The sequence below is a fragment of the Gastrolobium bilobum genome, unplaced genomic scaffold, assembly GCF_033153095.1.
Source record: "Gastrolobium bilobum isolate Gb01-03AN ecotype WA unplaced genomic scaffold, APGP_CSIRO_Gbil_v1 utg24292, whole genome shotgun sequence".
Lineage (NCBI taxonomy): Eukaryota > Viridiplantae > Streptophyta > Magnoliopsida > Fabales > Fabaceae > Gastrolobium > Gastrolobium bilobum.
Genome location: NW_026897945.1, coordinates 3,738 through 18,931, shown reverse-complemented (window position 1 = coordinate 18,931; position 15,194 = coordinate 3,738). Strand labels below are relative to the sequence as shown.

At 41.3% G+C, this 15,194-nt stretch overlaps 1 protein-coding gene across 1 annotated transcript; it reads left to right on the top strand.

The window, feature by feature from the left end:
• The first annotated feature begins 10,305 nt into the window (after nucleotides 1-10,305).
• Nucleotides 10,306-11,289, top strand: LOC133311632 (uncharacterized). Its single transcript, XM_061512708.1, has one exon. The coding sequence runs from the start codon at nucleotides 10,306-10,308 to the stop codon at nucleotides 11,287-11,289; it is 984 nt and encodes a 327-aa protein (XP_061368692.1).
• The last annotated feature ends 3,905 nt before the right edge of the window (nucleotides 11,290-15,194 follow it).

The window sequence follows — 15,194 nt, the reverse complement described above, 5'->3', positions numbered from 1 at the left end:
CTCTTGTGACAGTAGCTTGAGACTGATTGTGAGCTCCAAGAGCATCTCCATTTGCTGTTTTTGAGCTGTGGTATGTGTACCAACCTTTAACTTGAGTTTTAAGGCTTAAAAATGGTACCTTGATGCATCTAATGACTAAAAGATGATAACTTGTTGTTGGGTAATGTTGAACACACCTAGAAATGCATGATTAGGTGTATAAAATCGGTAAAAGGGAACCTTTTAGGGATATCTTCACGAAAATGCAGAAACTGCATTCTGTCGTGAGATATCCGGATATTTGTCTAACGGATATCCGGATATTGGATATCCGGATACGTGGTTTTGGGATATCCGGATATTGGATATCCGGATATATGAATCTGTATATCCGGATATGGACAGTGAGATATCCGGATATTCTGGGATTTCGCAGAACAGCAGCTGTGCTGTGTGTACAGTAGGCTATTGGGGGTTTGTGGACCCTAGTTTGATGAAGTTGAACTTCTGTATTTAATGGATTAAGCCAGAATCAAGGGATTAAGGGCTTGTGGCTTTGTTAGAAGCTTTAAGACTTGAAAACGTAATGAAAAGGCATTGTCTTTAATTTGTATGCATGTGGTACATGTTATTGATTTATGTTTGGTCCATATCAGATTGTGATCTGCTGTGATTGGACTTTGAGCTTGTGGCATTGGATAGCTAGCTTAGAGGTAAGCTTTCGTGTCCTCGGTTTAGCCATGTTGTGGTTCCACCATGTCCCATGGGGGTATGGTTTATGCATGCTGTGTACATGCTTTTGGATATTTGATATGTTGATTGAACTTTACATGTACTGGCTTTTAATATGCATGTGTTGTTTCATCTTGACGGGAAGCCTGAGTATGTAGCGCCATACAAGATGGTGTACCGGGGTAAATGCAAGTGGTACTTGCACGGTGTGCAGGTGATAGACGTATACCTGCACTGTCTCTGGCCAGTAGATTAGTATTGACACACATGGCATGATTATCTGCTGCATTGCATTGTTTTAGAAATGATAAATGATAAATTGCTTTTGAACTTATATTGCACATGTAAGTGAGCTTGGGGTGGAAGATCCTTGAGGACTCACTGACTTACTGAGATTTCTAGATTAGAGATCTTACCCCACGTTTGGGGAATGCTTATTTCAGGATCAGGTAGTATGGGTACTGATGCCTCAGGCGGCAGGAGGCCAGAGCTTAGCTGATTATGTTTTACTGCTTTATGTTAGCATGACTGGATTTGGGATGCTGTTTATGTTTTCCGCTATTTATGATATGTTGTTGTTGAGACTGATGTTGGGCATGTTGCCTTATTTGAGTAAGCATGGGGATTGTCCATGACACTTTCTGTTAGTACTTTTAGATTGGAGTTGTATAACTGTTAGATGGTCCGGTCTGCATTGTTTAGTTTCGTGACTAGAGCCACACTAATATCATCTATGTTATGAGGTATTTCAGTTAGCTGTTTTATTGCAATTACATACAGGCGATGTTTTATTAATTTATTATTAAGCAAGTTGGTAATGTTAATGGCATCATAATTGAAAAGAAAAAGTAATTCCGCATTTTAATTAAGCGCAGCTTAATACAATATTATGATAACATTACCGGATATATACGGGGTGTTACATTTATGGTATCAGAGCAATGGTTTGAGGGAAAAGCCTGTATGTATTGCAATTGCTAGGTTGTTGGTTGTGTCTGTCTTTGTGTTTACTCCGTCGAATTTTATTATGATGCTGCGTATGTGATCACATTGCGTGAGCCTGATCAACTCATGATGTGTGTAACTTGTGCAGAGTCATGGTAAGATCCGGGAGAACACGAGACACTTCTGAGGATCAAGCAGATCCTATTCTGACTGCATTGGCTGAGATGCAGGCGGCTAGGTTAGCCGATCAGGAGGCCACTAGATTGGCCAACGCGGCAATGATGGAAGCTGTTCGCGAGGCGAACCGGATAGCCGCAGCTGAGGTTCGTGAAGCGAACCGGAGGACCACTGAGGAAGTCCTCGAGGCGAACAGGATGGCGAACATGACGATGATGAGAGTCATGTTGGAGGAGATGAGGGCTGGTCCTGTTGTAGGCCATGCTCCACCACCACCGCCACCGCCTCCACTAGTGTTCAGGAGGAGAGCCATAGTCACATCGGCAGTGCTACTCATGCCGCTGAGACGGGGGAGCCCCTTGTGGGGATTGCTGAGGATCGTGATGTGATTGATCGCCGGCTGAATGCTTTCAGAAAGCATAAGCCACCTGTGTTTGAGGGGTTTCCGGATCCTATTGCTGCTGCGAGATGGCTAGAGTCGCTGATAAGATTTTTCGGGTCATGCAGTGTACAGACCCACAGAAGCTGATGTTCTCGACTTACATGCTGGAGGGCGATGCCCATGAGTGGTGGACGCACACCTCTCGTGCTTTTGAGAGGCAGGGCCGTGTCATGACGTGGCCATTCTTTGAGGAGTGCTTTCTGGGCCGATACTTTCCCTATGATGCGCAGGAGAGAAAGCAGGGAGAGTTTGATCGTTTGGTACAGGGCTCGATGTCTGTTGATGAGTACCTGGCTAAGTTTAATGAGCTAGTGAAGTTTGCACACTTCAGGATGGTTCCTCCTACTCCGTTGTTTCTGGCAGCTAAGTTTCGCAGGGGACTTAGTGAGGTGATTGCTGAGCATCTTGCTGGTGCTGCTTCGAGGGACTTTGGTACACTGGTACAGCAGTGTAAGGACATCGAGGATGTTTGCGTGGCAAGCAAGGCCAAGAGGGCCAAGGTTGAGGAGAGCAAGGGAACAGGCGGTTCCACTCCTGCTCCTACTTCTTGGAAGGACATGAAGTTTGCTGGAAAGGGCAAGGATAAACAGTTAGCGACTAGGCGGGCGCCTGGTCAGTTCAAGAGAGCTGCTTCACAGCAGGAGAGTTCTGCTAGGCCTCCTACCCCTCCGAGATGTTCGGGATGTGGGAAGGAGCATGTGGGACGCTGTGCTACGGGGCAATTGTTGTGCTTCAAGTGTGGCAAGGAGGGCCACTTCTCTAGAGATTGTCTGTCGTCGACAGCGAGAGCTGCAGCTGTTCAGGCAGTTCCTTTTCAGATGGTTCCGATGGCATCTTTTTCGGCACCTGCAGTGCCACCCTCTGTTGGACGAGTTTACACCTTGGATGGGCAGCAGTCGGACCGCGCTCCGAACCTTGTCAGAGGTACTGTGTCTATTGGTGGTTTTGTTTTGATACATTGTTTGATTCTGGGGCTATGCATTTGTTGTTGCAACCCCGATTGCTTGGGGCTTGAGTTGCCCATGTCTGTGCTTTCTCCACTGTTGCGGGTGACTACCGCCACCGGAGAAATTTGTGATTCTACCACTGTACATCGCGATGTAGCGTTTCAGTGGGACAGCTATGAGTTCTCAGTGGATCTGATAGGATTGCCGATGGACAAGTTGGAAATCATCCTTGGCATGGATGGATTGCCCAATAGTTGTGCGTGATTGATTGTTTGGTTGTTGTGCTTAGCGCGTGGTGATGTCTCCGTGTGATTCCACAGCTAGTTCCTCGCCATATATCTCATTGCTGCAGGCCAGGGGAGCTTTGCGAGCAGGGGCATTCGGATATGTCATGTTGGGAGGTTTGGTGAGTGGGACACAGGAGGATATCACTGGCATTCCTGTGGTGAAGGAATTCCTCGAGGTGTTCCTGAGGAGATTCCTGAGTTTTCGCCACAGCGGGAGATAGCGTTCTCCAGTGAGTTGTTGCTTGGTGTGGGTCTATTGCATTAGCCCCATACCGAATGTCGCCGCCATAGTTGGCCGAGTTGATGTTGTGTTCTGAGGGTCTTTCAGCGAAAGACTTCTTCGACCGAGTATGTCTCCTTGGGAGCACCGGTCATTTTGTTGTAAGGTAGGTTGTCTTACGCCATTACTTAAGCGTGATGGTGCTCTGTTTGAGGATGTGAAATTCTCTTCAGGGAAACTGAGTGTGTAACACTTAGAATTGGTGGCAAGGCCACATGTGATCTTGTATATGCGAGGCAGTGCATGTACAAGTAGCTTGTGAGTTGAGTGGTCTCCATGACTCTAGAATCTTATGTTGAGTTTGTTATACTTCGTAAGTAGATGGCATGTTAACACCAGGGGTAGTGTTAAGCATGAAATGACTACCATGAACTGTACTAATAAATCAATATTATTTCACCTCTGACTAACTCTCAATTTTGCAGATACCACGAAGATTGAGGTATACCGTTACATAGAGTTTTTTTTTAGCTAATATGTTACTGAAATTGAAATTTTGCAGGTGTACGTGGACTAAGGTATGTTATATGTAAATAAGTTGGTTAACTAACAAGTATTGGTGGAATTGAACATGATTATGAGTTAGTACTTTGAAATGTATATGAATTTATTTTGAGGATATTGATTGAAATTGCTAGTCTTGTTGAGGTTAGAGTCATGGAATAAGACCCAACTCACTCGCGTGTTGTGTAGTGTGAGTTTGTGGGGTAGGTCACCTCTATTGAGGGAATGACTGAGGATCCCACAGAATCGGATGACGTTGTAACGTCATTGTGAAACTTCGAGTTCTGACGGTGACCTCTTTGTTTGAGGATGCACTTCTCGAGTTTGAGACTGTGAGAGTCAGGAAGGCGCTCTTGGAGAAGATCCATGAGGCGTTTTTGCAGAGAGAGTGTCTCGATTGCGTGAAGAACCAAGACGGTGTGTCTTGGAATGAGGATGAACTTCTGTTGTTTCAGAAGCGGATTGTGATTCCTCGAGGTCCGTTGACCGAAGAGGTTATGGCAGAGGGTCATAAGGGACAGTTTACTGTTCACCCTGGTGCTACTAAGATGTTTCAAGACTGGAAAAGAGTTCCTGGTGGCCAGGAATGAAGAAGGACACAGCTGTGTATGTGTCCAAGTGTTTGTTTTGTCTGATAGGTGAAGTTTGTACACCAGAAGCCGTCTGGTGAACTTCAATCTCTTGAGGTACCGCAGTGAACGTGGGAAGGTATTTCCATGAACTTCGTGTTGGGTCGGCCTAAGACCCAGGCTGTTAATGACTCTCTTGGGTCATTGTGGACAGATTATCTAAGTCTGCCCACTTTCTTCCAGTAAAGGTGAGCTTCTCGTCAGAGCAGTTGGCCATACTGTATGTTCGCGAGATTGTGAGGCTTCACGGGGTTCCCGTGAGTATCATCAGTGATAGGGACCCGAAGTTCACATCTCGGTTCTGGGAGGAGCTGCTGAGAGCTTTTGGAACTCAGTTGAGACTGAGTACAACCTATCACCCTCAGACTGTGGAACAGACTGAGCGGACCCTTCGGATCTTGGAGGACATGTCGAGGGCGTGCACCTTGGAGCCCGGCAAGGGATAGGTATCTGTCATTGGTAGAGTTTTGTGTTTGTGTGTTCCTTGCCAGCCTGGGTGTGGGACCCTACGAGGCGCTGTTTGGTAGGAGGTGTCATACACCTACCTGTTGGTCTGAGGTTGGAGATCAGAGTTGTTTAGATTGGACCTTGTCCGATTTTCCATCTGTCGGGTCAGATGATCAGAGGAAGCTGATGCAGGCGTAGAGCCGTCAGGAGAACTACGTTGTTGTTGAGCATCGTTCACTGGAGTTCAGTGAGGGTGAGCACGTGTTTGTGAGACTTTCACCTGTCACCGGTGTAGGTCGGGCACTCGGAGTGAGGAAGCTGAGCCCGCGATATATTGGGCCATACCAGATTCTTGGTAGAGTAGGACCTGTTGCCTACCGGCTTGCCTTGCCTCCGAACCTGGCCAACATCCACGACGTGTTTCACGTGTCTCAGCTTCGGAGGTACATAGCAGATCCATCGCACGTGGTGCAATCGGATGATGTGGAAGTTCGGGAGAACTTAAAGACTCCCGTAGGACCACTAAAGATTCTCGATTGTGGCGAGAAGCAGCTGAGGAGCAAGATCATTCCGATGATCAAGGTGCAGTGGACCGGAAGGACTCCTGAGGAGTGTACTTGGGAGCGTGAGGACGAGCTTCTCCGGCAGCACCCCGAGTTTCGACCAAGTATGTTTCTGATTTTGAGGTCAAAATCCTAAAAAGGTGGGGTGAATGTAAGAACCCGCACCGTTAATTAAAGAATTTAATTAATAAATTACGAGAAAATAGGAAATGATTCCATAATTGACCCTAATAATTATTTAAGAGGCTTAATAATCATAATAAGTGATTAAGAATGCTGAAAGTCGCTTTTCGGAAGAAAAATGCAGATACCGGTTCTGCTAGTCAGTATAAATGTGTACCGAAAAAGTATCACGGAAAATTATAGTAAGTGCATGTTAATTACTAGAATAATATGTAGGACTTGTAAAACAAGTTTCAAGTCCAAATAATGAGAACTGATGCTAGAAACCGGTACTGGCTTGGAAAAGCGCGTACCAGAAAAGTACTTAGAAAATTACGAAACAAATATGATAAATCTTAGAAAATTATGTAGTTTCATAATCCAAAGTTTGGGATTAAAATGCTAAGCGTAGCAATTAAAGTTAATACTGTGTGTTTAAGTGGCTTGGGCTATATATACCCTTATTAAGGGCACAAAACCCTAGAAAACAGTTTCTCTACGTGGGTGAGGGGCTGGTCAGCTGCTGGTTCCACTGTTACATTGCTTTACCACCATTTTGTGAGCTTTGTGACCTCTCTTCCTCCTTTTCTCTTCACTTTGTACCTTGGGTGAGTGGGAGAGATCATTGTGAGTGTGAAAGGAGCTCTTTTCTGAGTTGCGGTGGCTGTGGGAGCTGAGTTGTTTTCTGGTTTGGTGGCATTCTTGTTGAGGAGTGTTGTTCTTGGCTTGTGAGGCTTCAAGGAGCTTCCTTTGTGAAGAAAGATCCTTGCTTGGGTGGTATTTTCGTACACCCTTGAAGTCAGCACCTTGGGAGCTGATTGTGAGCTCCAAGAGCACCTCCAACCTCTGTTTTGAGCTTTGGTAAGCCTTGTCACCTTTGGTCTTGAGTCTTTGAACTTAAAAATGAAAGCTTGATGCATGTTAAGGCTTAAAGATGATAACTTGTTGTTGAGTAATGTTGAACACACCTAGAAATGCATGTTTAGGCGCTTTAAATCGGTAAAAACCCAACCTTGGAAGTATATCTTCACGAAATGCATTTTTTGCATTCTGTCGTGAAATGGGTTTTGAGTATCCGGAATAGATATCCGGATCAGGATTCTGGATATCCGGATATTGCATATCCGGATACGTCCAGTGAGATATCCGGATATTGCATATCCGGATATGGTCCCGAGGAATATCCGGATATTCTGGGATTTCGCAGAATAGCAGCTGTGTTGTGTGTACAGTAGACTATTGGGGGTTTGTGGACCCTAGTTTGATGAAGTTGAACTTCTGTATTTAATGGATTAAGCCAGAATCATGGGATTAAGGGCTTGTGGCTTTGTTAGAAGCTTTAAGACTTGAAAACGTAATGAAAAGGCGTTGTCTTAATATTGTATGCTTGTGGTGCATGTTGTTGATGTATTGTTGGTCCATAACAGATTATGAATCTGCTGTGTTTGGACTTTGAGCTGTGGACTCTTGGCTTTTGGAGTTAGCTTGCAATGTAAGCTTTTGTTTCCTCGATTTAGCCATGTTGTGGTTCCACCATGTCCCATGGGGGTATGGTTTATGCATGCTGTGTACATGCTTTTGGATATTTGATATGTTGATTGAACTTTACATGTAATGGCTTTTAATATGCATGTGTTGTTTCATCTTGACGGGAAGCCTGAGTATGTAGCGCCATACAAGACGGTGTACCGGGGTGAATGCAAGTGGTACTTACACGGTGTGTAGGTGATAGACGTATACCTGCACTGTCTCTGGCCAGTAGATTAGTATTGACACACATGGCATGATTATCTGCTGCATTGCATTGTTTTAGAAATGATAAATGATAAATTTCTTTTGAACTTATATTGCACATGTAAGTGAGCTTAGGGTGGAAGATCCTTGAGGACTCACTGAATTACTGAGATTTCTAGATTAGAGATCTTACCCCACGTTTGGGGAATGCTTATTTCAAGATCAGGTAGTATGGGAACTGATGCCTCAGGCGGCAGGAGGCCAGAGCTTAGCTGATTATGTTTTACTGCTTTATATTAGCATGACTGGATTTGGGATGTTGTTTATGTTTTCTGCTATTTATGATATGTTGTTGTTGAGACTGATGTTGGGCATGTTGCCTTATTTGAGTAAGCATGGGGATTGTCCATGACACTTTCTGTTAGTACTTTTAGTTTGGAGTTGTATAAACTGTTAGATGGTCCGGACTACGTTGTTGTAGTTCCGTGACTAGAGCCACACTTATATCATCTATGTTATGAGGTATTTCAGTTAGCTGTTTTATTGCAATTACATACAGGCGATGTTTTAATAAATTGATTATTAAGCAAGTTGGTAATGTTAATGGCATCATAATTGAAAAGAAAAAGTAATTCCGCATTTTAATTAAGCGCAGCTTAATACGATATTATGATAACATTACCGGATATATACAGGGTGTTACATTCACCGAACCGGTCTCCGGACGTGGCCGTCAGTCACGGCGGTTCCTCGCCAGTAGCGGTTCATCGTTACCAGTCAGTATCTATAAATAGACACTGAACTCCCCAGAAATTCTATCCGGTTTTTTGCACTAAAACTCTGCCAGAATTTTTCTTCCTTCCGATTTGCATATTTCTGTTCATCCTCTGGTGTACTTCCTCTGGAAATTGTTGTGTTTGTTTGGGCTATTGACTGGTAGTGTCGCCACTCTTCAGACGAAATCCGTTCTATCGTGGGAGACTCTTGTCCATCAACCTTTGGCATCAGTGAGGGGGCAAATTTTCTTAAGGAGACACGTTTTGTGGGCTCGAATTTAATTCCTCATACTACATACATTCATTTGTCTATTCCATTATACTGACATCAAGTAAGTCTGTTCCAACTTTTCATAATTGCACTGTGTATGATATTTCTAATCATTATCTCTTCTGTTCTATACATGGGTTCAAACCTCTTAGTTATATAATATCCCCCACTGTCTTCTGTAACAGTTGCAACACCCCCAAATCTAGAGGTGTGCATGGGTCAAACTGAACAGAATTTTTTGAAAATCGAATCGAATTGGTTTAAACAGTTCGGTTCGGAAGTGGTTCAGTTCGGTTGGAAATTGTTCGGTTCAAAACTGGTTCGGATCGACCTTATTTTGAAAAGAAAAAAATTAAAAAATTAAAAAAATAAAAGTTATAAAAATCAGTTCGGTTTGGAAACGGTTCGGTTCGGTTCTTAAACTGGTTCGGTGCATGAACGAGTTCTTTAAAAACCGGTTCGGTTTATGAACTGGATTTTAAAAACCGGTTATTTTAAGTGCAGTTCAGTTCGGTTCAGTTTTTTGGTTATTTTGCACACCCCTCACAAATCCCTCTACCTTTGTGTTGTAGCAACCCCTTACTCATCCTTCCATCAATGATTGCCGACTAATCTCCAACTCTAGCTGAGGTTTCTATTCCTTCACCCTTCATCAATCTCTTCCTTTCTTTTCTTTTCTCAATTTAATGATTATTTCTGCCTCCTTTCTTCCGAATGGTAAAATTATAAATTGAAGCTTGATTTAGTTAATCCACAATCTGGAGTACTCAATTTTCCCTTATTATTATTATTATTTTATTTGTAGCATTGTGTTTTTAAATTGCTTTCTAATGTATGTCATGGAAAATTAAGCTTAACGTGTGTTAACATACTCCAATACTGATAACAGTGAGTCAGTTAGCTAGTATATAGCAATCGGTTATTTTTAGTCAGTTAGTTTGTTAGCTGACGTGTACACATTGCTATTAGTTAGTTATTTTTCTCTTCGTGTTTAGAGATGATGTATATAATGAAAACACAGCAGAAGGCTTCATTTGTAACTTCATATTTTCCATGAATGAAATGATTCACGCTTTCTAAGATGGTATCCGAGCTTGAGTGACTATAAGGTCACAAGTTCAATCCTCACCGTTTCTCACTTTAAAGTGGAATTAAAATAAAAAGCACAAAAAGGTAAACCAAAAATTGGGTATGTGCAATTCCACGCTTCTAGCCCAAAGGGCTCTTGCGTGAGGGGGCATGTTGAGATATATAGTCCCACATTGGTTGTATGAGCAACTAATGTGGAGTTTATAAGGCCTTGGGCACTCCCACCCTTTGAGCTAGCTTTTGGGATGGTGTATCCCAAGGTTCTTTACATGGAAAAGCTCTGGTCCATCCATCGACTTTCGCAATCAATACTCTGTTTCCTTTTCTTTTTCACTGCTACAATGGCAGAATCAAACCAAATTTCAGATCCCTATTATCTTCACCCAAACGAATCTCCATCTTTGATCCTAGTTACTCCATCGATGAATGGAAGGAATTATCACTCTTGTTCACGTGCAATAAAGGTGGCTCTGATTTTGAAGAACAAGCTTGGCTTTGTGAATGGTACTATAACTACTCCATCAGAAGATAATGTGAAGTATGTAGCATGGGAGGGATGCAACATGATGGTGCTGTCTTGGGTGCATCGTTCAATAGATAATTCAATTATCCAGTCTATAATCTGGATCGGCAAAGCAAATGAAGTTTGGAATGATTTGAAGGATCGGTTCTCACAATCCGATATGTTTCGGATCTCAGATCTCCAAGAAAACCTGTATCAAATGAATCAAGGTAACAAAACTGTATCAGAATATTTTACAAGCCTGAAAACTCTATGGGACGAACTGAGCAACCTTAGGCCACTTCCAACGTGCACATGTGGAAGTTCAACCAAGATTCGTGAATACAGAGAAGGAGATCAAGTCATAAGGAATCTGAGAGGTCTTAATGAGCAATTTGCTCATGTTAGGTCTCAAATCATGTTAATGACTCCTCTTCCAACCATCAACAAGGCGTTCTCTCTAGTTATGCAACAGGAAAGACAACTTCAATTAGATGTTCATGGTGGAAATGCATCTGAGACAAAAAAATTTGCAAGTTCCACAGAGAATTTTCGTGGTCGTGGCTCTTCATACAGAGGAAGAGGAAGGTTCAATGGAGGAAGAGGACAAATCTCAGGATCTAAGTTTTGCACTCACTGTAAGAAAACCAATCACACTATTGAATCGTGTTATTTCAAACACGGTTTTCCACAAGGATATAGATCCAAAACTTTCCAGAATTCTAGTAATGTAATTCACACAGTAGAACTGGAACATAAGTCATCAGATAGTCGACAGGAACAGTTTGGAGCAGCAAGTGTCAATTCCAAAAGCAAAGTATGATGAGTTCGTGAGTTTCATGCAGCAACCTATATCTGTACATTCAACCAATATGGCACAAAAAGTGTCAGCTGATCACATTCCAAGCGTTACAGGTAAAAATTTGATTCTATGGTACAGAACGATGTATCTATTATGTTACCAAATGGGCTCTCTATTACTACCTATACCTTTTGCAAGTCAAATAGCTGATGTTTTTACCAAAACTTTATATGCTACTGCTTTTCAGAATGCTGTCTCCAAGTTGGGACTTATGAGCATACATAGTCCCACTTGCGGGGGGTGTTAACATACTCCAATACTGATAACAGTGAGTCACAGACTATATAGCAAACTTTCGTAGAGCTTTTTCCTTCATTCACAAGATTGAACCTGTATCTATTATGTTACCAAATGGGCTCTCTAGTACTACCTATACCTTCTGCAATTCAAATAGCTGATGTTTTTACCAAAACTTTATATGCTACTGCTTTTCAGAATGCTGTCTCCAAGTTGGGACTTATGAGCATACATAGTCCCACTTGCGGGGGGTGTTAACATACTCCAATACTGATAACAGTGAGTCAGTTAGCTAGTATATAGCAATCGGTTATTTTTAGTCAGTTAGTTTGTTAGCTGACGTGTACACTTTGCTATTAGTTAGTTATTTTTCTCTTCGTGTTTAGAGATGATGTATATAATGAAAACACAGCAAAAGGCTTCATTTGTAACTTTATATTTTCCATGAATGAAATGATTCACGTTTTCTAAGAACGTGATCCATGATACTTTTTAGTTTGTTATATCTAGCAAAATTTCTAAGCCAGATGTATATCATGGGCGCTAAATTAATTCTCTATATTGGCTAAATTTAACGTTATTCTAGTGATGATTGACAGGTTTCTATTCTTTCCATTCCACTTTACTTCAATCTTCTGTTTGTATGACTTAGATTATGAGAACGACAAAAGTATTGGATGCTAGTAAGAATTTTCTAGTTTTATTTGTGTTATGCTTTGTCCTTTAGTGTATGTCCATATAGCCAAGTTGTCACCTCAGCTCTTTATCATCTTTGACTCGTTATCATGCCTTCATTGTTTTACTTGTGTTGCTTAACCACCTGGATCCAGTTTATTCTTTGAGATGTTGAATATTCCTTCTCAGATAAATTATGCTTCAATTACATGATAAAGCACTTCCATATGAAGATCTTCGTTTTTTTTTTGAAATGATTAGAACTTTTCTTTTATTGGCTACAAACTTAAAATAAGTAGCACCTCCTTCAATTTATGTTGCTAAAGTTTAAGTGACAATTATTTCCAACCACATAATGCTGGTCTTTCGTTATTGTAATCTCTCCATTCTTTTTCTATTTTTTTCCGTATGCTCTGATTAATGAACAGTACTAGCTGAAACACTTCAAGGAAATTGATTAAAAACCAACTAAAATCATAGTTAATTAAAATGAATTGTATTGATTTTTTTTCTTTTGTTGTTGAAGTTAGGGTAGAACCCAACTTATCAGTTAAGCCTTCTTTTCTTATTTTAAGCCTTAAGAAAGTCTTCGCATTACTTTTTGGGTTGTTTTTTCTTTTCTTATTTTAAGCCTTCTATCTTGAAGAAATTTCCTAAAAAATATAATAATTTTATGAAAGTATTCCTGAAAATGAATTAACAATTAAATTACAATTTTCATGTGTTTTGGCTAAATTTAGATTAATTACTTGCTCAGTTTGGCCCTTAATACAAAGTGGATTAAGGACTTATCAGTTAGTACATCAATAAACTTTCAGTGTGGGGGTGTTGGGCTTTTTGACCCTTATAACCCTTTACTAATAATTAATTACCAAATTGACCTTCATTATAAACTATTTCAAAAATTTAACCTCATCAAAAAACATAACACCAATCTGCCCCTGTTTGACCGTTGACCACGAAGCCTACCCGGGTACACCCCTACCTACCCGGGTATCTTTTGAAATTTTTTGTTTACCCGGGTAGAAAAGTGTGTACCCGAGTATTGTTCTTGATTGCTTGAATTATTTACCCGGGTACGGATGAGTGTACCCGGGTAAATCTTGTAAACCAAGAAATGGGCATACAGATTCAGAACCGATTCACGAACTCCAAAATCGACGATAAATTTTAAGAATTTCAAAGAAAATCCGACTAAGCTCATTTTGTTTCACAAAAGCTAGACGATGCAGAACAACAAAAATGGGCATACAGATAAAATGTGCCGCTGAAGCTAAAGCTAGTTCAAATCGTTATCTCATGACTGAATCTCGGGTCTATGTGATCTCGGTTGAGAATAGTTATGTTTAAACTATCAGCCATGAGCTGAACTATCTGTGGAACGGGTAAACTGTGAAACTCTTAAAGAACTATTTTCAAAACTCTTGACCGAAGCTTTTTGTATTTATTTGGCTAAGTAAGCTATATTCATTATGCGCCAATGGAAATTGGGTACATACTGAGAAAGGAACTTCCATAAGGAAGGGATTTCAGACAGCTTAGCCATTGGGGGAAGGTAGATGTCATGGCAAAAACGCTACTGATCACCTTAGGAATAAGGGGCCAACTCGTCCATTTTAAGGTTCTGAACTAAGTACCTGTTGGAGTCAAGGGAGCCATAGGAATATAGAAACTTGTGAGCCATCTAGACCATGAGTTGAGGAATCAGAGTTAGCAGGCAAAGAAACTGGGACAAAGCCAAAAGGTGCTAAGTCTTGAGCAGAGAAAACAGCCCCTTCAAGAGTGAAGCAGTGAATTCGTTCCTTCTATTAAACTGTTTTAACCACCATCCTGTTGTCTCTTGATTATAGTTATTTCTGTTTCAGTAGTTTTTATTTTATTTTATTTAGTACTTATAAAAACTCCAATGATTATTATCTCACCTTCTAAACAGGAAGGATCATATATATAACGCAACGAGCAACTGTTTGCCATCAGATTGAACCTACTGTTCCTGAGGAACGTTGTCAAGACAGTAGGGAACGTTTGACTAGACAGTTCATTTACTAACTTTTCTTCTCATTTTCATTCTTTATAAACAGTGATAAAATAATAATTAGCACTCTATCCTCGTGGGAACGATAATTTGGGCATTAATACTCCCTTTATTACTTGATGCGTGCACTTGCGCACTTGGGTTGGAACTAAGGGACGAATCTGTGTTCTGCAAGAACAGAGGAACGTCCCCTATCAGAACTTATATTTTTCCACCATCAGCAAACCACCCAACAAGTTTTTGGCGCCGTTGCCGGGGAGAGAAACACTAATTGTTGTTCTTATCATTGTTTTCTAACACATATATTGTATATCTGACTTTACTTTTATATTTTTTTCTCTTTATCACTGAATCTGCTATGCATATATATACCCTATGCTATTGGTTTATGAGTGAAGAGTTTGAAACAGACTCTGACCACTCCATTGAAGTACCTGAGTTTCTCTTTGATCCTGAGCCAGAATGTACACTCCATAGGAGAATAAGGAACCTCAGGGAAGAATTTCCTGAAAACATGGCTGATCACAATAATAACAATGAAGAGGTTCCCCCTGAACAGAACTTCAGAACTTTGGCTGCTCCTTTCAGGAACAGACCAGATAGGGGAGTAATCCTTCCCCCTGTAGCACTAAATTTTGAACTAAAACCTATCATGTTCCACATGATTATGGAAGCAGGGGTCTTCAATGGACTCTCTGCAGAAGATCCTTACACACACCTTACAACATTCCAAGATATTTGTGATAATTTTAAAGCTGAGGGTGTAGCAGAGGATAGCATGAGAATGAGGTTGTTCCCTCACTCCTTGGGCGTAAAAGCTAAAACATGGATGAAAACTCTCACCCCTGGATCAATCCACACATAGGAAGAACTCTCTAACAAGTTCATAGAGAGGTTTCTCCCAATGTCTTGACAAGCT